The sequence below is a fragment of the Sceloporus occidentalis genome, unplaced genomic scaffold, assembly GCF_023333645.1.
Source record: "Sceloporus occidentalis isolate IW3139 unplaced genomic scaffold, rSceOcc1.0.p SCAF_2, whole genome shotgun sequence".
NCBI lineage: Eukaryota > Metazoa > Chordata > Lepidosauria > Squamata > Phrynosomatidae > Sceloporus > Sceloporus occidentalis.
Window position 1 is genome coordinate 139,476,896 of NW_028316982.1, and position 23,194 is coordinate 139,500,089.

General features: G+C 39.6%; 1 protein-coding gene across 7 annotated transcripts in view; it reads right to left on the reverse strand.

Annotated features, from left to right (window-relative positions):
- Window positions 1-8,592: 8,592 nt before the first annotated feature.
- Window positions 8,593-23,194, reverse strand: part of PCDH9 (protocadherin 9) — a 972,095-nt gene continuing 957,493 nt past the window's right edge. For 6 of the 7 annotated variants that reach the window (XM_089511086.1, XM_089511085.1, XM_089511088.1 and 3 more), the window contains one exon: window positions 8,593-11,035. In XM_089511086.1, coding sequence (XP_089367212.1) covers window positions 10,662-11,035 — 374 coding nt within the window. In that variant the 3' untranslated portion in view covers window positions 8,593-10,661. The remainder of the gene's footprint in view (window positions 11,036-23,194) is intronic. The other variant, XM_089511092.1, reaches the window with a different exon arrangement.

Genomic DNA, 23,194 nt, shown 5'->3' on the forward strand with positions numbered 1-23,194 from the left:
TATTTTATGTGATTTTATATTATATTTTATTCTATATATTTTAAGTGATATATATATAGATGTTTTAATTGTTTGAATTTTATAATAATTTTAAAGGTTTTATCTGTGAGCTGCTTTGGATCCCTCCGGGGAGAAAAATAGGATATAAATGAAACAAACAAACAAACAAACAGTGGCTAACACTAGATCAACCACTAGATACAAGACACTAGTCCTGGTTGCTAGACACGAGCACTGATTGCTAATACTGCTATTTCGTAATGGCTTTCACACTTTGTTCATTTGAGGGATGCTTTTTTTTCTGATCAAGAGCCATAGATGCCATAACAGACAGTGTGGGAGTAAAGTTTTGGAATGGGCCTCAGGAGTTTAATGTTCATGTTCCCCACTGAGTTATAAAATGCTCAGATGACCTTGGCCTCTCAACCTCTCTTCAGTTTTTCTTTCTTGTCATATATACCACATTGTGGTGACTGGAAAATGCAGAATATACAACAAATAAATAGTGTCTGTTTATGTTGAAGAGGATTCTCAGTATTTTCTACTACAGTAACATAGGACAGTAATGGATCTCACAATTCGCCATTGTGAATGAGGAGTAGGCTGTAGTAGAGCACACCAAAGCAGAGGAAGGTTAGTAGAAATGTTCAATTGTCTTTTACCCTGTCATGTTAATCTGTTACAACAAATGCTTCTTTATTTGTTCTTGTAATGTTAGTCTATTGCAGCACAAGTCACAGGGCTTTACAACACCTTAAAGTCTAATTTTATCTTCAGATTGGGTTTTCTAAACAGACCATTTGACCAGATGCTGAAGTGGACTGTCTCTACAAAAGTTTGAAATGCAATATATTTGTACTTTCAATATCTTCAAAATATCTTCAAAGCTGATTTGCACACTAATTTCAAGGATAATTTATTAGAACGAGAAATTCTTTGGGTTGCCATAAGCCAACAGGTGACCTGAAGGTGTGCACACATTTGTGTAAAAGGCCACTGGTATTTATGATTTGATGCCAACTTCCTTTTTCAGTAAACTGACTTTGATTTTTGAAAGGTGATACAAATTTGTAACACCATCTGAAATGAGTGCTTAAAGAAATGCTTGTTAATGTATTGCTGGTTTATAGTGGGAAATCTATGAAATTAAGTAGTTTAAACCAGAAATGGCCAAAAGCTAGATCACAGTCAGAAACTTCTGTTAGATGTCTAATTACTTTGCAGTAGATCATCAAGCGCACATTGCAGAATAATAGTGGCAGACCAAAATCGCCTCTCGTTGTTCTGAGTGTATGCATTTGTGTCTAGTTGCTGGTTGTGTGTGTGTATGCATGCTTTCAAGTCACTTCCACTTTATGGTAACTCTGTGGTTTCCTTGGTAAGATTTATTCAGAGAGAGGTTCCCTTTACCTTCCTCTGAGGCTGAGAGGGTGTGGTCACTCATTGGGTTTCTATGGCCAAGCAGGGATTCGAACCATAGTTTTCAGAGTCCAATGCTTAATAATATTGTATATTTTAAATTTTGTATGTTTTAAAGTGTGTGTGTCTGTGTGCGTGTGTGTGTGTTGTGAGCCGCTTTGGGTCCAAACTTGGGGAAAAGGTGGGATAAAATAAATAAACAAACCAGTACATTATACAAATTCAGTTAATGAGAAAGTATACTTGGAGAAAAAGCAGGAATAGACCAGGGAGATCTAGACACACATAGTAAAGTGATGATCACACTACACCACTCTTTTGCTTAATATCAACTTTGTACACCCGGTGGTGGATCTGTGAATGTGCTTGCTTATCTTACAACAGAGTGTGCACACTGTGATTGTTTCTTCATTCCCAGTGTAGACAATGGAACACTAAAAAAATAACCTCTGATGAATAGCTACATATCATCCAAGAATGCCCAGCTGCACACTAAGTGGTTACATTTGCAAACTTCCATTATCTATTCCAAACATTAACCAAATATGGAAGTTACACCATAGATAAAAAAGTACAACCACTTTCATAAAAGAATTCCTCTATGCAACCAGCAGCCAACAGTTACTTAGTCCCACACTTACATTGATGACAGCAAGACAACTGAAGGCCTGCATCTTTACCGGTTATGAATTTAGGATGGGGAGAGGTGCCAAAAAGTCTTACAGATTAAACTTGCATGAACCACAGTTGATGATTTCATCAGTGCATCCTGGAACAAACAAAGTGTAGCTGAACTGCAGTCAGCATTATTAGAGGCAGAAAAGATAGTTGTACTTTTCGCTTTTCTGACACTGTGCAATTTTTAGTATGAGTACAACTATTGTCTTTCTCCTGCTGTCTCCTGTCCCTTTTCATTTGGCTCTTGGGAGTGTAAGACCACATGGTGGTCAGTAATTATGCATGATCCCAATCAATAATGTAGTTATAACCTCAAACAGCAGATACTAGAAGTGTCCTAGGATCATAAGCATTTGATTTCAGGTATGGAACATTTCCTTTAGAAAGTATTCTCCACTTTAAAGAAAAATAATAATCCAACCTATGCAAAGCAGAATAAACCACCCCCAAAAACTGGTTAGCAAATGTCAGGAGAAATTATATTTCGGAAAACTGAATAGATAATAAACTGTGCAGAATTTCATGGAATATGTTTTAATCCAAGCGCTTTATCGCATGGGCCCTAGAACGGGCCCATCACGTTCCATAAAGGGAGCGTGACAGGAACTGGATGGGGCTAAGAACGGATCTTACCACACAGGGGAACTCCACCGCTGCCACCGGACGTTCCCATCACATTCTACATCCATTCCAGAAGGTGCGTTTTTTGAGAACACTTCTCAAAAATCGTGCCCTCTGGAACGGATGTAGACGTGATGGGAATATCCGGTGGCAGTGGTAGCGTTCCCCTGTGTGGTAAGATCCATTCTTAGCCCCATCCCATTCTCATCATGCTCCCTTTATGGAACGTGACGGGCCTGTTCTAGGGCCCTTGCGATAAAGTTCCAAGTCGAGAAACCACCATATTTGCTATCTATCTATCTATCTATCTATCTATCTATCTATCTATCTATCTGCTACCTACCGAGTGACATGATCATAAGTGGGGTGACATCTTATGGGGTGGTTTACTCCGTGTCCATTTCAAGATGCTGTGATTCCCCATGCCCCACCCCACCCCCAGAGTACCTCTGCAATCTCTCTGCTGTGGCTGTTGGTGGGGATGGGATGCTGTTACCGCCTGGGGGGTCCCTTCTGGGTTTGACAGGACTGCTGGCTGTGCCAGGAAAGGAGGCACCACCACTAGTAGTGATGGCCATGGACTCTTGCCCTTCCCCAGAAGAAAGTCCAGGACAGAGCATCGGGGGGAAGGGAGGGTAAGGTGGGCAGTGGTATGCCAGGCAGCTGGGCAGGGGTGAGGGGTGGGAAGGTGGGCACGAGGAGGTAGGTGGGGAGGTTCAGAGTTGCTGCAAGGTCACCAGTTGGGTCCTCTTCTTCTTCCTCCTCTTCTGAAACCTCCCTGCCCCTTTTTGCAGGGCAGGAGGTATCCCTGGGGGCTCAGTCAGGGCTTCTTCCTACCCTTGCTTTTGCTCTGCAGGTGGGGGAGGAAACCAAGGCTGTATTCCCTACCTCTGTCGGTGGTCCTCATGCACTAAAGCTGCAAGATGACTGGGAGGTGACATCATGAGTTATCACACTGGTGTGACACCAACCCTATTGACACTACTATAAGAATGGATCATGTACAGTGCAGTGGCATCCAGCATTAGTCTAGCAGTGTGCTTTAAGTTGCAAGGTGGAATGAAGGGGATCTTTAGAGCTTCTGGAGGAAAGAATGGGCAGGGGAGAAGAATACTCTTGCAGGACATCCATGTATGTGGGTTTATAGGCAGGTTTGTGTGTCTTATGCATTAACTGATGTAGAGAACATCAACTAGGAAAGAGATTGCTGAGGGGAAACAGCTGGTATGAAAAGAACTATTCCCTCTGCACTTTCTTCATTATAGAGCTGTAAGCATTGCTTTCAAATAAACACATTTAGTGTCTTGTTCCGTATCATGCAGGGCTTTATTTGGTTTATGTTGTGCATCTGTTTTTAACTTCAGGTAGCCACCTCTTCTTTTCAAGTATAGAAAAAAAGTCCATCCACGAAGGTCAGGATGACCCACTACTTGGGAGAAGACAAGGTCAGACCCACTTCTTTTTTACATCTAGTTTTCTATCTGCAAGGAACATTATTGTACTTTATCCTTTATTCTTTATTTGGTTCATTTTGTACAAAGGAATATTTCAGAATATGAACCACTCACCTACAGTCTGAAGCATTCTGGGCCTAATGTTTGTTTCCTCATCTGTTTGGTGAAGATGGACGAGGGTTCCAAACCTTACGTCAAGAAATGTAGGGAACACAATTCTTCCATTAGTTGTCAATAATTAGGACACAAATTTGCATGACTAAAGGTGAGGACTTGTTATCCCTTTGGAGGCTTAGCCATCGGAACATTGATCATTTCCAGGGAAATGTAAGATGCCTGAATTCCTTGTTTATTTACCTGCTTGCATTTCTAAAGCAACCATTCAGATTTTATCTTGAATGTCAACACTAAAAGAGTTACCAGAAAGATGCTGGAACTGCCCATTCACCTCGTTTTTTTTGAGCTTAGAAGAGAAGGAAATAGTGTCATAAATTTTTGAAAGGCATATTTCTCACCCAGACTGTCTATCATTTTTAGAAATGAGGTAGGAGAAGATCATTTCCTGAGGCTCCTAACTTCAAAGGCCTGTAGTACATGTTACCCACTGGAACTTTTGAGTTCCCATCCAAGTGCTAACCAGAGCTGACCTTGCTTAGCTTCCAAAATAAAGTGCCTTTGGGGTATTTAAGACATTGTGCTGTTTATCTCCAGTGTTTTATAGAACTGCACTAAGAGAATTCAGCTGTTACCTGGCTTCACTCTGTGTGTATATATGTGTTTCTCTCTGTGTATGTATGCTTATGTGCATGGACATGCAACTACACACATGCATATGTACATATAAAAATATAAGGTGTATACATTAATGTATTTATACATACCTAAAACATTCTATCTATCTAAATTAATTTTTTCAAATTACTTATCACTGTGCACATTTTAGCCTGGAAATAAACACTCATAATCTTAACACAATAACATATACTCATTGTTCAGACCATTATTGTTTTTATTTTGCTATTTGTATGTCAATCTATTTTCTGAAGTTAAAAAAGAGACAAAACCCACGAGAAGTCTACCACTGTTTATATATTTTCCTACAAGCATACAAAATCCTGCTGCATGCTTCTCAAAGGAAGGGGGGAGCCCTCATGTTTCCCTGCTGAGAAGAGGCTTCTAGAAGTGACAGAAACAAAGCCTCTAGACACAGCCAAGCAAGCTCACTGTTAATCACCCCTTAATGCCTGGCTCTGGTTCATGTGATCCTAACAAGCATTTGAATGGTCCCTTGGGCTGATCTGCATGCTCATCCTCTGTCACAGGAGGAAAAGTGCCCTTTCTCTGCCACATTGTTGAATCCCTGTCAGGATGTAAACTAAGGGCTTATTTAGAGATATATAGGATTTACGGTGCAGTGTCAGAGTGCCAGTGGGACTGTGCCAGCCCACTGGTTGGAAATGAAGGCATATTCACAAAGTATGTATGTATGGCCAAGTTTAGATCTATTGAAGTCCATGGCACGGCTCCCACTGCCTTTAATTGGATTTAGATCAAGTTCTTGGCTCATTTCCATATTAAAGCTGCTCCTCAAATGCTTTTTTTCTTAATGAACACAATTCTTTCATAAGCTGGTTTAAGATGTTCAAGGTTTAAGATTACCAAGAAAAATGTAAGTGCACACTATCATGAAGACAGTGATTTTCACTTTGTTTTACCAAGATTACTAGTCATAATGTGTTAGATTTTTATGTTTCTCTATGGTTATATAGGATTGACAGGCAAACTATGGTCAGTTTTATGGTCAATTTTTAGCTTTTTCCTTCTGTATCTTGTTGACATTTTCATATGTTATGATACCAGATTCACAAGTTACTCAACCTTCTGCAGAAGGCACAGTCAAATGAACAATGTCACGTTGATAATCATGCTGTCAAAGCCTGTTTGCAGATGATTTCTCATCAAAATTTTTAAGTTTTAACAGAAATAACTGTTAAGCACTATCATGACATTTAATCACAGTTTCCCTTTGAAAACTAATCATTTACCACTCAATTAATAAGAATTTTCATATTAATTCAGAGAGTTCTTTGGGGTGAAATATTTATCAGGAAAGGAAGAAAGTGTGTGTGTGTGTGTGTGTATTCCATATATAATGCCTATGTTAATTATCTGACATCTCTTCAGCATAGTGTGAATATCTGCATGTGGATTTAGACCACGCATAGACATATACCCTCCCTTCAACTTGCTGTAAAGCTCTTGAAGGCAAGCAGGTTGGATTAAAGTAGCAGCAGGCTACCTCCCCACAGCCAGAGTTATAATGAATATAGCATTGCTGAGACCCCTGGAACACCCTATTTGATCTCAGCACCAATGACACCAATTTGTCGTCTGGGTATGAGGCAGGTAGCCAGATGCTTCTCCAGTCCTGACTGCTTGCCATGAAGCATGAAACAGAACCTTATTGCACTCACTTTTCCCCCATTCCGTTCCTATTCACAAATCAGACAGGTCGTGAAATGAGATGAGGGCTGATGCTACCGCATTCAGTTTACCGCTCAATATGTTAACATACTGGGAACAATTGCTATCGCACAGCAGTACTTGAGAAGGCAACATGTTATCATTTTTGGATATGGCTGTGAACGGATATCACCGCACAGCCAGGTCTCTTCCCAAGTAAAACCCATTCTTTACCATGTTTCTGGGCATGTGTACTTCTGAAAGAGGATTTGGTGTGAAGTTCAATGGGAGGGTATTTCTACAGAGCAGGAAGACAGAAAAAGAAGAAAATTTCTCTCCTGTTTTTTATTTTAAAATGTTGCAAGGAGAAATGCCCTTACTGAGATGCTTGATAGTGATGAAGTTATATCATGGGCTAATTCTCACACTTTATGCTGATTTCCAATTTTAAAATGCATGTTAATCATCTATAGTCCCTCTGAGTCCCTTCTCCTCCTTGATCCTTTCTATGGGCAGCCCAAGGAGAGGATCAGGGAGGAGAAGGCAAGATGTGTCTTGCCCTCTCCCAAGACACTTCTCCTCGCTGATCCTTTCTCTGGACAGCCCAATACTACTGAGGGGAACAACAGGAATTCACCATTCCATCTTGACAGGAACAGTAGTAAGGGAAGGAAATGATAAGTCAGGAGGAGGGTTTTCACCCCATGTCATAACTCTAGGGTTGAGATGGGGATGTAATTGGGATGCCATAATTATCGCACACACCTGGAGTAATGGCCTCAGAATATTTTCTGGGAAAGGAAAACAGAACACAATCAGAGCAATTTCACGTGAACAGAAGGAGAAAAACGTTTTACAAACGAGGCTTTGCGATAAAATCCATTCCGTTCCATCCTCGTTCAAACCACAAAACGTTTCACAAAATTTGTGTGATAAGCTTCATAGACATGCAAAGCAGCTTCAGGACTTTGCAGTAAGTGATGGGAGAGAGAGATTTGGATGCTGCAAAAGAAGGAATTGAGTATCAATCACCACAGTATCTAAAAAGGACATCCACCTGTGGGAGGGATATACTCATGTATGTGTGTGTGTCTTTGTCCCTAACTGAACGCTGGCAGTGTTTTACACATATTTCCTTTGTCTGTAGAACAGAGCTCAGAAAAATGCTATGTTTGCCTCCACTAGTTGTGTTGTGTAAAAAAGAAAAAAGAAACTTTTTGCAGCTCTGAAATAAAATTATGATGAAAGTGAACCATAATCTCTGGCAACAAAATCTGGAAATGAATTACTGTGATAAACCTTCCTGAAACTTTGCCAGCACTCATATGTTTTCTACAATAACCTCTACATCATCATCAAGAGTGGTCAGAGAAAAGGCTCAGTCAGAGATGCATGCAGATGGGCAGTCCTTACCTCATATTTGACACCCAGTTTTCTGCTAATGCTAAATTCAGAGGAAGAGTTCAAGTCCTGCTTTGTTTGCTTCTTCATTTATACATTCCTTGTTTGAAATCGTGCTCTTCTCTATGCCTGTGCCCATTCTGATAACTGTCCTCACCTGTAACAGATCAGTATTTCTCCTCAAACTTATGTGCTATCTGCACTGCACAAATAATATAATTTGACAATGCTTTAATCACCATGGCTCAATGCTATGGAATCCTGGGATTTGTAATTTTGTGAAAGATTTCACCTTCTCTTTCAGAAAGCTCTGGTGCCACAACAAACTGTAAATCCAGTGGTTCCTTAGGATGAAACTATGGCACTTAAAGCAGTGTCAAACTGCATTAATTCTGAGTGCACTTCAAACACTAGGTACTGCCAGCTTCTTCAAGCTGTATCACGCCTGGAAGAGGGAATAGGTGAACAGAGATTTTTTGAGGGGGCACGTGTTTCGTAAGGATAGACCTAAGGAGGCATTAGGCAAGAACTCCCACAAGACAATCAGGAATTCAGAACATTTATTGCAAGAGCTGAATAACTGTAAATAACGTTGAACTGGCAAAGCAGTAACAAGGATAACTGTTTAGATATTTATTCGGTCAAAGTCATCAAACACCCCTCACAAACTGACATAAGTACCGCAGGAAGCAATGCACCCCTAGCCCATTTTATGCTTGTATCGTGTGGAGGAAAGAAAATGTGAACTGCTATATACAAAATAACTTCAGTTAGTTTTAGTTTTATTTATTTATTTTTTGGTAAGAACAAATTAACCATTGATATTAACTACCTTCCTTTGTTGTATTTAAGACTGATGTTTAACTGTGGCATAAGATAATTTTTGCTTTATTTTCCCTTAAAGGATTGATTTTTCCCCTATGTTGCATGCTATTTGTTTAAATCGTCTGTCATGCCTTAAGAAAAGAAAAGAAAATGTCTAAAAACATTTGGATTAGGATTTGTTAGACGTGCAACTGAGATCTTATTAACATTAGGTGTCACTTTGCTGAATTGACTTAAGTGACACAACACTGGTACCTGCCAGGTATTGACCAACTATGATAACAAACAGTTAAACAGCAAGAATTAGAGATTGAACCCTTTCATTTCCCCCAACTAGCCTACCAGGAGAATGCTTGGTTACATAATGAAGGCACAACACATTAAATATTTTGTGGCTATGATCTAAAAACACTTGTGTTACTACAACATCAATGCAGATGGAGATCAACACAACCGCTGCCATTTGAGCAATACAAACTGTCTTAGGTATAGACACACACCTGGCCCAATTATAAAATAAAGCAACCATCCAATACTGGTACTGAGTACAATGCACCAGGATATTTGCTTGCATGAGCTCCACTGAAATGAAAGCATCGCCCCTCCACATCAATGGGACTCAGGCAGCAAAATTTCATAGTGGATTGTGCCCTTGGCAAATTATCCTCCACCTAATTTTCATTAACATTTCTCTAAAGTGTGGTTGCAACTGACAACAGAGACTTTTTTAAAAGCCACTCATTCAGCTGCTGCCACAGTTGATGTCCTCTTTTTGCCCATTTGCTTTACAAATCGGAACAGCAAAATTACTTTTTTTAAAAAAAGCCCTTGCCTCATGTGCATGTATATTTAAGAATTGGTAAATAGTGTTTGTTCATTAGAATAACAGTAAAATAATAGATTCCCCTCCCGCCCTTTTATTCAGTTTTTAACACAAGTGTTTTGAGTTCCTTGGAACATTGTGTGTCAGACAGACTACTAACACAGAAACACCATCACCAAAAGAAACATTATTTTTAAAAAAAGAACAAGAGGAAGCAAATGAAATAAAGTAGAAAAAAAGCAACTGTGAAACACAGAATTATGCTACAGTATCCTTTTAAAGTGAACATTATAATTACACAAAAGTTATTAATAATAATAGATCCTATTTACAAGTACTTGAACACTGATTGACTTAACAAGTGTCCACTAACATTGTTAATAGCACAGTAGGTTTAATGTTTGTAATTTTAGTTGTTTTGTTTCAATAAACATGTCAAGTATAGCAGTCTCAGCACAAGATCAATGCCAACAATAACACAATTTTCTAATCGGATATGCTTGCTAAGAATTGCAATTCACCTTCTCCTTTTTTCTCTCTCTCACACTCTCACTCACTTATCCACTCACTCACTCAATCGCTCACTCACTCTCTTTCTTTCTGTCTTCAGATGTGTCTTCTACTGTTCACAGCAGCAGTCCAGGGTAAAAAAAGAAGAAGTAGAAGAAGAAGAAAGGAAAGCAAACAAACCTCCCACCCCTTACCCCAAATAAATTGAAAATGTAAGATATTTGCAAACTGGAGAAATTCTCTGTAAGAGTTTGATTATGTCTATTTAACAAAACCACACAACTAGTAGAAATGCTTTTGTTTTTGTATTGTAGTTCCATTGAGCTACCACAAAGTTATGCATATCTCTGCTATGTGACGCATAGTTCTAGAGGTCTACTCAGTACATAAAGCTCTGACACACACACACACACACAGTATTAGCAAATCTAATTAGGCTAAAGTCACTGTTCCAGAGAAGCCATTCCTTATAGCTGGTTCTCCTTTGGACTCTCCACTGCTCCCGATGCCTGCTTATAGGACTTCAAGTTAGCCAAAGGAATATCAGTCATGTGATTGCCAGGGTTGAAATGGCCTTCACCGGAGCCAAACTGCTTTCGGTCACTGAATTGGTTTCTGTTGCTGTCTTCTTTCCAGGTTCTTGTCAATGTGTGTCCATTTACCAGTTTGTCCTTCTTAACCCATTCCTTCTGAGGTGCAAAGGTGGAAAGTGGAGACTTTGGCTGCTGGTATGAACTTAAAGTGGGAGGCATCCAACAGTTGTCTGAATGACCCAGGACAAGGCATTCTTGAGTACACATCTCAGTAGCTTCTGCTAATCCTCGAGGCCCAAGAGGTCCATCTGCAGAAAAGTGTAGAAAAGCAGCAAGGAAGTGGAGTGGGGCAGGGAAGAGAGAGGGAGGGAGGGAGGGAGGGAGGGAGGGAGGGAGAGAGAGAGAAATATGTGAATTTTCAAAAGAGATATCTCTTATTACTAGGTATTGTTACTTTAGTTTGGCACACTTTTGGTTTGAATTGTAAAAAAAAAAAAAAAAAAAAAAACAGCCCCCACAATGTGGCAGAAATTGTTAATGATTTCTAAAATAGGAGCTACGAGGACATTTAGATGTAATTCATAGTGAATGCAGACAGGTTCACATTGATGACTTTCATAGAAATCATAGAATCATAGAGTTGGAAGAGACCACTAGGGCCATCCAGTCCAACCCCCTGCCATGCAGGAAATCTAATTCAAAGCATCCCTGACAGATGGCCATCCAGCCTCTGTTTAAAGACCTCCAAGGAAGGAGACTCTATCACCCTCCGAGGGAGTGCATTTTGGTTACAATCTGAATGAAACAAAAGTTTGACTGATAGCACCTGTAATCTTTAAAAATTGTTTCACACCAAAATGGACCAACAACAGAAATTTGCCTTTAAAAGTGGCCAAGCTTCCCAATAAATTCTGAACTTGCAAAGAGAGAGAGAGAGTTTAAAATGCAAACGTGAGTTTTTAGATCAAGTCTACTCAAAAACAGTTCATAAATGTTCACTTTAGAGTGGGGGAAATATGGAAAGCTGAAGTAACCTGAGAATCTGATGGATTATTTCCAAACCTCAAAACAGGGGCTGTACAGACTGCCCCTAAGGGGTGTCAGGATGCCTCCCCTTTCCTAGCCAGATTGGGGCCAGAGCATTGTGATACCTCCCATTGTGCGGTGGGGTTTGCAGTGTCATGCCAGCATGGGGGCAGAGTCAAGGTGTGTGGCATGTAGTCGCCATGCCCCCACTCTGCTCCAGTGCTGGTGTTTGTCATTTTAGCCTCATTTTAGTTCCCATTAGATCAAGTTTTTTAAAAAATAAAAATAAATAAAGGTTCTCTGAGACCTTGGGTTTCTGCCTAAGGCTAGGGCTTCTGCAAAACTGTGATTGAAGGGGTGGAAAGCATGCACATATATACATGCTGTAGACATAATAATTTTTATGCAGGGATTCCCTGAGATCTGGAAATTATTTAGAGCATTCCCCCAGGGTGGAAAGATGGAAAAAAGCTGCATTAGACAGCACAAGTTTGATCACTTTGTAAATGGTGGATTTATAGAGCATATCAGGCAAACTAACACTTTAAAATATAGTATAAATGGAAATCATGTCATCTCCAAACATTCAGAGGGATCTGTCAAACTTGTCTGCAAGTATTTTGAATTGTGTTATCACCTGTTCTGATTTTGAAGAGTTCCCTGGGAGAACAAAACATTTGCTTGCTTGATTTCCAAACCAAAAGTCAATAAATATTTCCAGGGTAGTTTATAATGAATTAATTTTATGAGGATAAAATGCAAGAAATACTTTTAAGTACCCAGATGTCTTTCCACTGCATTCTTCATTATGTGAAGTTTAGAGGTGCCCAAGAATAGCTCACACAATTATCAATTCCCCATCTTTGCTCATATTAGACTTGGTCTATGTGGGGCTGAAAACTACTAGATTTCTGCTGGTCTCCATTTCTATATAGGCAAAGCTTTCAATTGTTTCACAAATTGATGGAAATTAGGAGCAGCTCATGCAGGCACAATCTCAGCAGTTCAAAAATTCAAAACCACAGCCTTTCTGGTGGGATGAAAGCATAAAATCTTTCTTACATTTTCTCAAACTTGATGGGCAAATGACAACTGAATTCTTGTAATGAGTTCTGACATGCATTACCACCAGTACAAACATCATACTCTTTCTTTGCATATTTCTCCATGGAGTAAAACTACAGATGAGTTATTGATCTGACCAGTGTGGATGTGGTGAGAAAACAAGCATTCAAAAATATCCTCAAAAGTGACTTAGCTCTATTTACTCCCAGTGCTATCAATAAGTTCACACATGAGTTTCTAATCTAAATATATTAGTATCTCAGCTGCAAATAGCCAGCAGCAAAAGCTTTTCAAATGTTTCTGTTGTCTCTGAAGAAACCAAGTTGCTTTCTCTACCCCATCTACAGACATTCAATTGTTTCTTGATGAAAATAAAGTGACAGGAAGGTGATAGGAAGGAAATTACTGATTTATTTGGAGCACCCAGTTAACTGATAGCCAAGAAGACTGCAGTCAAAAGAGCTTTAAAGGGCAGCTCAAATCAGAGGGAGGAAAGAAGAGAACACAGAAAGAAGATCTGATTACTGCTGATCAGCAAAAAATAGAGCTTATTAAGGAGAGGAGGCAGAGGAGAAGTGTTGGTCTATATGCAAGATCCAAAGAAAAAGTGTGGTTCAAAAAAAATGTTAATAAGAAGAGTCATGTGCCACTAACTTAATGTCATGTAAGGGGAAATTAGAAATAGACTTGATTCTTCTCAAAACATTGGTGAGGAAGACAACTGAGAAAGATAAGAGAGGGAAATTTAGAGGTGATCTGTGATAGGGAATGTGTGACTGATGCAATGTTTTTAGCTCCCAGTTCCTTTCCGCCTATGTCAGCAAAATCAGTGCTCATGGATAATAGGAACTGTGGTTCATCAATATCTAGAGAGTTACATTTTCCTTATCATTGTGTTTGGTGAAAGACAGGTGTTGGCTTCAGCTAACTTACCTTCTAAAAAGATTGCAATTAATGGCTGACAGTGCTATCCTGATTCTGGATGGATCCCCATGTGTACAGCTCTAGAGATTTGAACTGTATATTTCAACCATGAAAAACCAGATATTATGCAACTGTATATTCCAGTTCTCACTCTGGAATTTATCACACCAGCCTGCTGAACTACCACAATCATACTAGATTAGGAATGGAAGCATACAGGTTTCTTATCCTTTCTTATCATGCTTTTCCTCACAATAGCGGGAAAACTGATGATGCCTCAGAAGAGGGGAAGGGGATGAAGGACAAACTGGCAGGCCCCATGGGGGCCCAAGGGCCAGGTAACACCTATGAACATGTGGATTTCCATCTCTGGGGTATAGGATTATAGCCAAAATTTCATACAAATTCTGCTTTATCTTGTATTTTAAAATAGCTTTGTTCAATGGATGAAATTAAATAGGTATGCTATCATAATATGTTATTTTCTTTACATCCTTTCCCCAATAATTTTGAGGTTTTTCTCCTTCTCTTTCAATTTAAGTGACAATGACAGTCTTTGTCATTATCCAGTGACTATGAACCAAGCTGCAAGCCAATTAACAAATGTTTAATGCCCCTTAAGTTCCGTAAGATCAGAGGGAGACACCCTTTGCCAATTAAGCTCTATGTGATTCAGAGAGAAGTCAAAACATGTGGAAACTTCAGGGGCCAGAAGTATTTTCAAAAGGACAGTGTTTTATTGCCCATGTTCTCTCTCTTTTTCTCTTGTGTTCTCCTGTTTACATTCTGGGAATTATCATAGACCACTTCTCCCGACCTATTGGTCCTGGGAAAAGGCTTTGCTGGCCTCTCATTGGAGAGACCAGAAATTTAAATAAAAACGGTGCGCTTCTGTGGCTGTTAGCAGGGAGTGGCGGGGCTTAGCTTGCTTGAGGCTCTCCTGCCTGATCTCTCTGTCACTTGCTTTGATTGCTAGCCCACCCTCCCGCCTTGACAACAGTGTGAGATTCATTCTGGTCGCTTTGGGGCCGGGTAGGAATTTTTGCCCTTGTTTTCCCAAGGGTTTTTTGCCTACCCTACACTGTTGGATGGGGAATTGGACGATTGGCTTGGGGTGTGGTCATAAATAAGCTTCATGGCATAGGCGGGGGAGATAGACGTTTCGGTGAACACCTCGGCACCCTCCTAAAGGGTGAAGGTGGGTCTCTGGAACTGAGGCTTACGTCTTGAGACTAAACACAAAGGGATAGAGACTTGCCTTGGGGCTGGCCTGAGATTTAAACCCTCACTTAAGTCTTGCGAGTTAAGTGGGGGAAGTCTTGGGTTGGCCTTCCGGATCAGGGCCGGCCAGGGAGCAACCCAAATTATGGATTGCCCTTGGGGCTCAGGTGTTTTCGCCCTTTGGAAGCTGGGGAATTGGCCTTGGAGCAAACCTTCGCCAGCTGTTCCTGCACAAGGTTCTCCCCCCCTGGGCTTGCAGTTCTCAAAGAAATAAAATTAAATAGGTTGAGTTTTAATAAAGTTGCCCATTTTCCAACCCAGTTCTCTGTGTCTGGTCTCGTTATTCAATGAGTTGGTCAGCAAATGAGCTTGAAGAAGATGTGGTAGAAGCTGGTCCAAAAGGTCAGAATCCCAACTTCCCTAGTCATGAAAGACTTGAAAATAGAGCATCCACTTCTGTTTAAGTGGCAAGGGGCCATTTGGCTAAAAGCAACAGGATCTTATTGTTTTTTCCACTTGGTTATCAGTTCCAAAGTTCTTTTAGATGCTTTTTTGCGGGGAGGGGGTGTTTCCAGCTCTAATATTCCTTACTAAAATTATGTATTCCTTCTTATTAGAATAAAGAATAAATAGGCAAAGGTAAAGGTATTCCCTTGACATGACTAGACATGTCTAGTCATAACCAACTGTAGGGGGTATTCATCTCTGGTTTCTAAACTGAAGAGCCAGTGTTGTCCGAGGACTGCTCTGGTGCTCATGTGGCCAGCATGACTGCATCAAACGCTGTTACCTTACCACTGAGAAGACATACCTGCCTATCTACTTGCATTTGCATGTTTTCAAACTGCTAGGCTGACAGAAGCTCAGACTAGTGCAGGACATCACTCCATCATACAGCACTCGGGCCTCGAACAGCCTAATGATTTTCTGATCATCAGAATTGGCATCTTGACCACTAAGCAACTCCATCCCTTATACAGAATATCCTCTTTTGCATTCTGCCTGCCTGGTGTGCTTATTGGGGTTTCCTGTCTCCCATGAAAGGTAGGGGAAGAGGTTGGGGGAAAGAGTTGGATAAAAGGACCAAACCAGACTAGTTTTGGGTGTCTAGTCCTGTCTTCAACTTTGGATGCCCTGAAAGAAATGGGACTGGTAGTGGCAGATATTCAAGGTTGGGACCTTCTCTTTCACTGAAAAATGGGGGGCGGGGGAGCAAGAGACCAGATCCTGTTCAGATGATGATAAGCTTCACACACACACACACACACACACACACACACAGAGAGAGAGAGAGAGAGAGAGATTGAGAGAGAGAGAGAGAGAGAGAGAGAGAGAGATTCAAATCCTGAGCTTTATATTTAAGCCTCATACTTTTGTGGAAGAAAAAATCTGTCATTTTGTAAGTCAGACCCCTTCTGACTCTCCCACATGTCTTTGTAGGTCTTGGATGTTTTTTTTTACTGTTATATTCAAAGTGATGCAGGTATTCCATTAAAAAGAAAGGAAGAAAACAGCTAGTAAAAAGGAGTATTTTCAGCATATTGTTAACATTTCCAAAGGTTAATCTATAGGTTAAACACTGATTATTTTCTTTTCTGCTGACAACTGCAATTTACTTTTAATTAGGTTTTCTCATTCCTCCTCCCAAATAATCCAATCCTATATCTTGCTGATTCTGACCCAAAAAAAGAGGAATGGTTTGACAGGGATTAAATCTTGCAATGCACAGTTAAGAAGAAAGGAGGAAAATGAAAACATACAAATACACACACACACAAAATACATTTCCCTGTGCTTCCAATTTCCAATGAAATAAATGACAAATCTCAATACCCAGCTCTTTATGTTTCATGTCTCCATCCAGAAACTAAATAAACTAAGCCCAAGTTCAAATACAGCTGACATCTATTTTAGTTTGGGCTTTAAATGAGAAATAAGCTGTTTTTAGTCAGAATGAAAATATGCTTGTGGCCCTTTAAGCCATGTCAAATTAGTCTTGAAGAGATTTATTTCTTATTTCATTTGCTTTCCCCAGTAACAGCTACTAAGATCTAAGACACTTAATTTTAGTATAGGCTTTATGCAAGCTTTCCTGCCTGATAAGTTGGTAAAGTTTATATGGGGCTTTGGATCTGTTTGTCAGAAGCCTGATTTAAATATTTCTTCTTAGCAATAAAATGCATTTTCTGTGCATATTCTCAGAAACATGCCTATAACTTCTTAATTTGGACAAATGTATATTTATCTTTAACCCTTCCGCACCCCTCATAAGTATAGCACTGGGTACATCCAGATTTCTTTTTAAAAAAGAAAACCGTGGAGACATTTTTTTTATTCTCTTAAAACTTAACACTAGTTCACCAGCTGTGCCCCATTTTATGAAATGGCATACAGTATCTGGCCATGGTAACATACCCCTTGATTATGTCCTGATTGAATACTGTAAAAAACAACAACAACATGCTTTTCTGGCCCTGGTACTCACCCAGTTTGCTCCCTGGATCACCATGGGGATGGGTAGCTGTTCAGCCACCCATCCTCATGCTCACCAAGGGGCCCAGTACTGGTGCACTGCCCCCTACCTTAGCAGTCAGCGATCCATCTGATGGAAATTGGACACTTGGCTGCATCCACATTAAGTTAAGGAGCGCTGGTGGGGATATGAACAGCCTGGTTTTGCAGCAAAGTTTCAAGTTCTCTACACAAACCAGATTTTTTTTTTTTTTATCCTGGGGTGAAAACCATTTTCACCAGGATCAGGCTGGATCTTGACCCAGGTATTTAGGTCTGCATTATTTAAACAAGATGACTTGAGCCGAGGGGAAACTGAACCTTTTGGCCTATGTGGACTACCCCTTAGTGGAGTTGCCTTTGAAAACTGTCAGGAAACTGTAGTGGACCCAAAATGCAGCAGTGGTGATACAGCTGTTAAGATACTGACTTGACAAATACAAAATCAGCAGGCCAGCAGTTTGAGGCCCAGGCACTGCATGACAGAGTGAGCTCCCATCTCTAGTCCTAGCTCCTGCCAACTTAGAAGTTTGAAAGCATGTAAAAGTGCAAGTAGCTAAATAGGTACCACTTCAGTTGGAAAGTAACAGCATTCTGTGCAGTCATGCTGGCCACATGATCACAGTGTAGTCTTTGGAGCTTATCGCTTGACATTTTAAATTGGCTCAAGCCTCCTGGGCTATATTCAGGATGCAGGATGGAGGCAGGGATTATCGCACACTAAATTGCCACTGAATTGCTCACTGCCATCAGCCCGGGTCCCACCCAGGTCCAAGCCTCACTCCACCAACACTTTTTAGAAGTTGGAAAGCTTTCCGACTTTTAAAAAGCGCTGGTGGAGCGCAGCCTGGACCCGGGTTGATGGTGGCCGGCAATTCGACAATGATTTAGTGTGCGATAATCCCTGCCTCCATCCTACATCCCGGCTGCTGCCCAGGAGACTGGAGCCAATTTAAAACGCCAAGCAATAAGCTCATTTGACAACACAGGCTCTTAGGCTTAATAATGGAGATGAGCACTGCCCCATACAGTGGGACACAACTAGACAATCTTGTCAATGGAAAACCTTTACCTTTCTGTGCTGTTCATTGTGGTTTATTACAATGAATATATATCCCCTATTCCTGAAACAGCTTCACTGGCTACGAGTCCATTTCCAGGCAACAATTAAAGTACTGTTTATACACTTTAAAGCCCTATGACTATCTGAAAGACCATATCTCCCTACATGAACCTGGTCAATTTTTTTTATTAAAAGAAAACATTAAAACATGTTACACACAACAAAGCAAAACAAAACAAAAAAACATTATTATAAATTGTACTATTGGTTATCCTCTATAGTTATTAAGAAACTTACCTAATAATATTTTAACTGAACTCTGTTTTTAAAATTCTAAATGTTGTATGGGAAAATGCAGATTATAAATCAAATATGTAAATAATAAATATGTGGAAACGAAGAATATAAAGATGTGCACCCCAAGTGAAAAATGTGGGAAAATATGGGGTGTTTCTTCTTCCATTCCCACAATGGGGATGGAAAGAATATTTGAAAACTTGTGAAAAGTTTTGACAGTTCAGAATATTCTGTATACAGAATTAACACATTTACTAGGTCCTCTTGTCAATCATTGCTATGCCAGGCCTAGATCTTTAAGTTTCCTGAAATTTCTGTTACAACATGATTTTTTTTTTGTTGAAAATGTAAAAGATAAACCCCCAGAAAGAATACACAATCTCTTTCCTTTCCCTAGAATGAAGACCAGTTACTTCTGCCACCTTTGAATTGCCTCTTTCCTACTTCCTACTGAATTGCCTCTTTGACCCCACCAGTAAGCAGCAGGAACAACAGCACATCCCAGGACTTGAGAGCTATGGAAAGGGATATTTTGAATGGTGTACTACAAAGAACATAAGAATAGCACCCAGTATCCTTTCCAAAGACAGACATCTGCATGTGTCCACCACACTTAAGTTTGTGCAAACAATTAACAGCATTTTGCCCAATGACGGCTTAATTTTAAAGCCTCACTGGCATACAGAGTTCAGCAGGTACATAACTTGTGCATCTGAATAAATCATCACAGACTGAATACAGCAGGCTTTTGTAAAAAGTCAAAATTTTTCTTTCATCTAGGCCTCAGTCCAACATGTATTCATTTATTTAATTTATATCTCACATCTTTTCCCCAGTGTGGGACCCAAGGCAGCACACAGCACCTTAAGAACACAGTACAATTGAAAAGCTCTCAATATAAAAGTTAAAATAAAATTAAACTACTTCTTCTTTTTCTTCATCATCTTCTTCTTCCACCCCTCCCACCCATTAAAAGCTCTTTCTGTTGTCACCTCAAATAAAACTGTCTTCACTTTTTGGTGGGCAGAACAAGGTGGAAAGAGAACATGGCTCAACATAGTACATAGTTCCACATGCACATCTAATGTTAGGCTGGACCATTTATCAGTCTCCTGAGACCTCCGTAGTCCTGCTGAAGCTTCCCAACAGTGAAACTATGCTTGTTGGGAAATGGAAGGAGCTGTAGCAGTATTTTGCTAAGCCCCCACTGGGCTTCTATGATGTTGCAGCAGTGGAGAAAATATTTTCACATTTGGCTATGGGGACATAGTCAAATACTGTCATATACCCTGCTCCCCACCAGGCATGAATTAGTACATAGAGGGTGGTTCCAGAAGGGCTATCTGGAGGGCTTTGGTACATGTAGAGGGGTGAAGTGAACACCCACCTCCACTGTGATAAAACAAAAATAAAGATACACACATGCACAGTTAGTGTGTGTGTGTGTGTGTGTGTGTGTATACATACACATAACAGAATGCCAGCTTGAATGCCAACTTGAATGTCACCTTGTAACACAACTCATATTAACTGAACAGTTCATATATTAAATTTTGAACCATGGCAATCTCCATTACTGATACTCACCCATTCCCCTGCAGTGCAAACAACAAAAAACTAGACAATATGGGACCTTATTAGGTTTTGAGCTTTCAGAGATCAACAAGGATATGAAAGAATTCCATGCTTTGACGATTATTTTTTCTCACATCTGACCATCTTGGCATGATGAGACTCTAATTCAAATGTTTATTAATGTCCATAGATCCATTAGAACAGCAAAGTACCAATTTTTTGTTTGTTATTGTTTTCTGTAAGTGGCATAAATTATAATTTATACAAAATACCCAATTGCTGAAAGTAATCAATTGACTCAATTGGCATTAATGGAGATACACATATATGTATTGTTCAAATATCAGGTTAATTGGGCATAACAGGACTTGCATACACACATACTTGTGTGCTGTAGTAACTCATGTTAGCTCACCTAGTTCAGTATGTTTCAGATGGCAGTTGTTCCTCTAAAGGGTTATAGTTTTTCCAAAATATGGTTATTACAAGACTCTCCCCCCCTTGTCTTCTTCATTGCCAATTCAATTATACACCAATTTTTAGACCTAATTCTGGTAACTTTCTGGTCTACTTCTACTTTCTGCATGAACAAGTGAAAATTTTGGACAATGAATGGACTAAGATGAGACAAAATACTCTATAGAATGCATATAGCTTGGGTATGCTACCTGTTTTATTTTGGTTTACTTTTAATTGCACAGCATGTAAAAGAAAGCATAATCTTGACTTAATTGTAATTATTTCTTTCCTCTACCAGCATCAGACAATGACTTTCTCTCAATTTTCTTAAGTTGTTTCATCACTACGCACAATGTTCCTGCTGTTTTAATTTTGTAATTACATGAACCTGTTTCCCTTTCCTCCACAAAAATGTCATTGGAATCTCTGTATCATGTTTTACCCCTCTAAACTGAAATATTTCACTGAGTCTCTTTCATTACCCCACCCTCAAGACCTGAGAAATTTCTTCTATGAACTATCCAGAACAGATCTAGTGATCAGTCTTGGCTGCTTGAATATATAATGACACAAGTGCTGAGAAAGTTGTACAAGCCATCTGCCTCCAAATTTAAATATTTTGACGGCAAACAGTGTAGTACATAAGCAAGAATTCCTTAAACTGCTTTTGTAAATATTTATATCTGATTGTGGACAAAAATAATGGCTTTTGTTGTCATGTTTTTATGCTGCTAATATCTGTCAGAGAGCTGCATACTCAAGTTGCCTCAGAAGTAGGCAGGTAGAAGAAAGGAGAATAATCTATGCCAGACAAGTCCTGGCCATCTCATAATGGTAGAAATTCTGAGAGTTCTTTATTTTACCTAGAAGCAAAACTCTTAATCCATTGATTAACTCACTACTGCAATTAGAAAGTGGCTTCTGGCAGGCTGACCAAAACCTTTTCAACCTGCTTGTCACTGGCCTCTTGCTTGTAAAATGAAGTATTATGATTAAAGAAGAGTCAGGATCTCAGCATCAAATGAACAACAAGAACTAAATGGCTCAATGTGTTTGGCTGGTTTTGTTGCTAAATACCCTCAAGTCACCAGATTCTGTATGATCTTGGAAGGTAAGCAGGGTCATTTCTGGTTAGCACTTGGGTGGGAGATGCCAATGAATGCCAGGTGCTGTAGGCTATATTCAAGAAGAAGGAGCTAGCAAAACTATCTCAGTGTATTCCTATGAAATACCCTATGAAATGCAAGGGGTCATCACAAATCAGCAGGTGAACTGAAGGCACATACATGCATGGCGAGGCATAGAGCTTGCATGGACAATCAGCAGCTGTGTGGTAAACATTCATACCAGTTTGCTGAATTCAGATACCCAAGTCTGCCACTTCTGGTGTAGTTGTATGGAATAATCCTCCTTTTCAAAAGGAGGGAAAAGGACACACATTATCAAATTGCCTTAAGTTAAAATACTATTCTTCATGCTAGTTTTGTTTTTTGTAAGAGATTAGAAAATCAATTTTCCAAATGATAACATAGAAACTGCAAGAATACACAACTTACTAATTAACTACCCATGTAGTGAATATGGTTTAGTCACAAAAGAACAACTTTTCCAATAAAACCTTAGACCATCATTCAATTACTATTTCAGGATTTTTTAAAAAAAGTTTATACTCTTTATTTTCATCTGGAAATAGTTGTGACATAAATCACCTTAATTGTGCTAGTTGTTTATGTCACAACTATTACCACTGCATTCAGTGATATATATGGGAATTATAATTTAAGAATTACATTAGTACAAAAAAAAAAAACATTACTAAGGATTCTGTATGGTGTGGTATAGGAGAAGGTCATTGAGGAGTGACACCATGAGTCACCACACTGGGTGACACCAACCCTAGTGACACCATTACTTGGTATATATTTATTTCAGCATATGACCACCACGTGCTATCCATTTTGCTCATAATGAATTCTATTAAAATTATGCAAACTTAACAGATAATTCAACATTCAGCAAGGATACATCCAGCCACTCCACAAAAGTTTTCCTTTATTGTCTCCCTTTCTCTACAGCTAGAATTCTGGTACTATAAACCCCAGGATTCTGTAGGATGACAGTTAAAGTGGTATTGAAGTGTTCTAACTAGGTAATATGGGGAGGGGGGAGATTTTGGACTGCATGCAGAAGAGAAGCTGTGAGTGACAATTTAGTTTCCTCATAGTGTATGTTTAAGTGAAAGTATACCATTGTATACAGTCCTATTTCTAAGGAACGGATAAAAAGAAAGCTTCGATATAGTACTGTATAGGATGCTTCCTGTGTT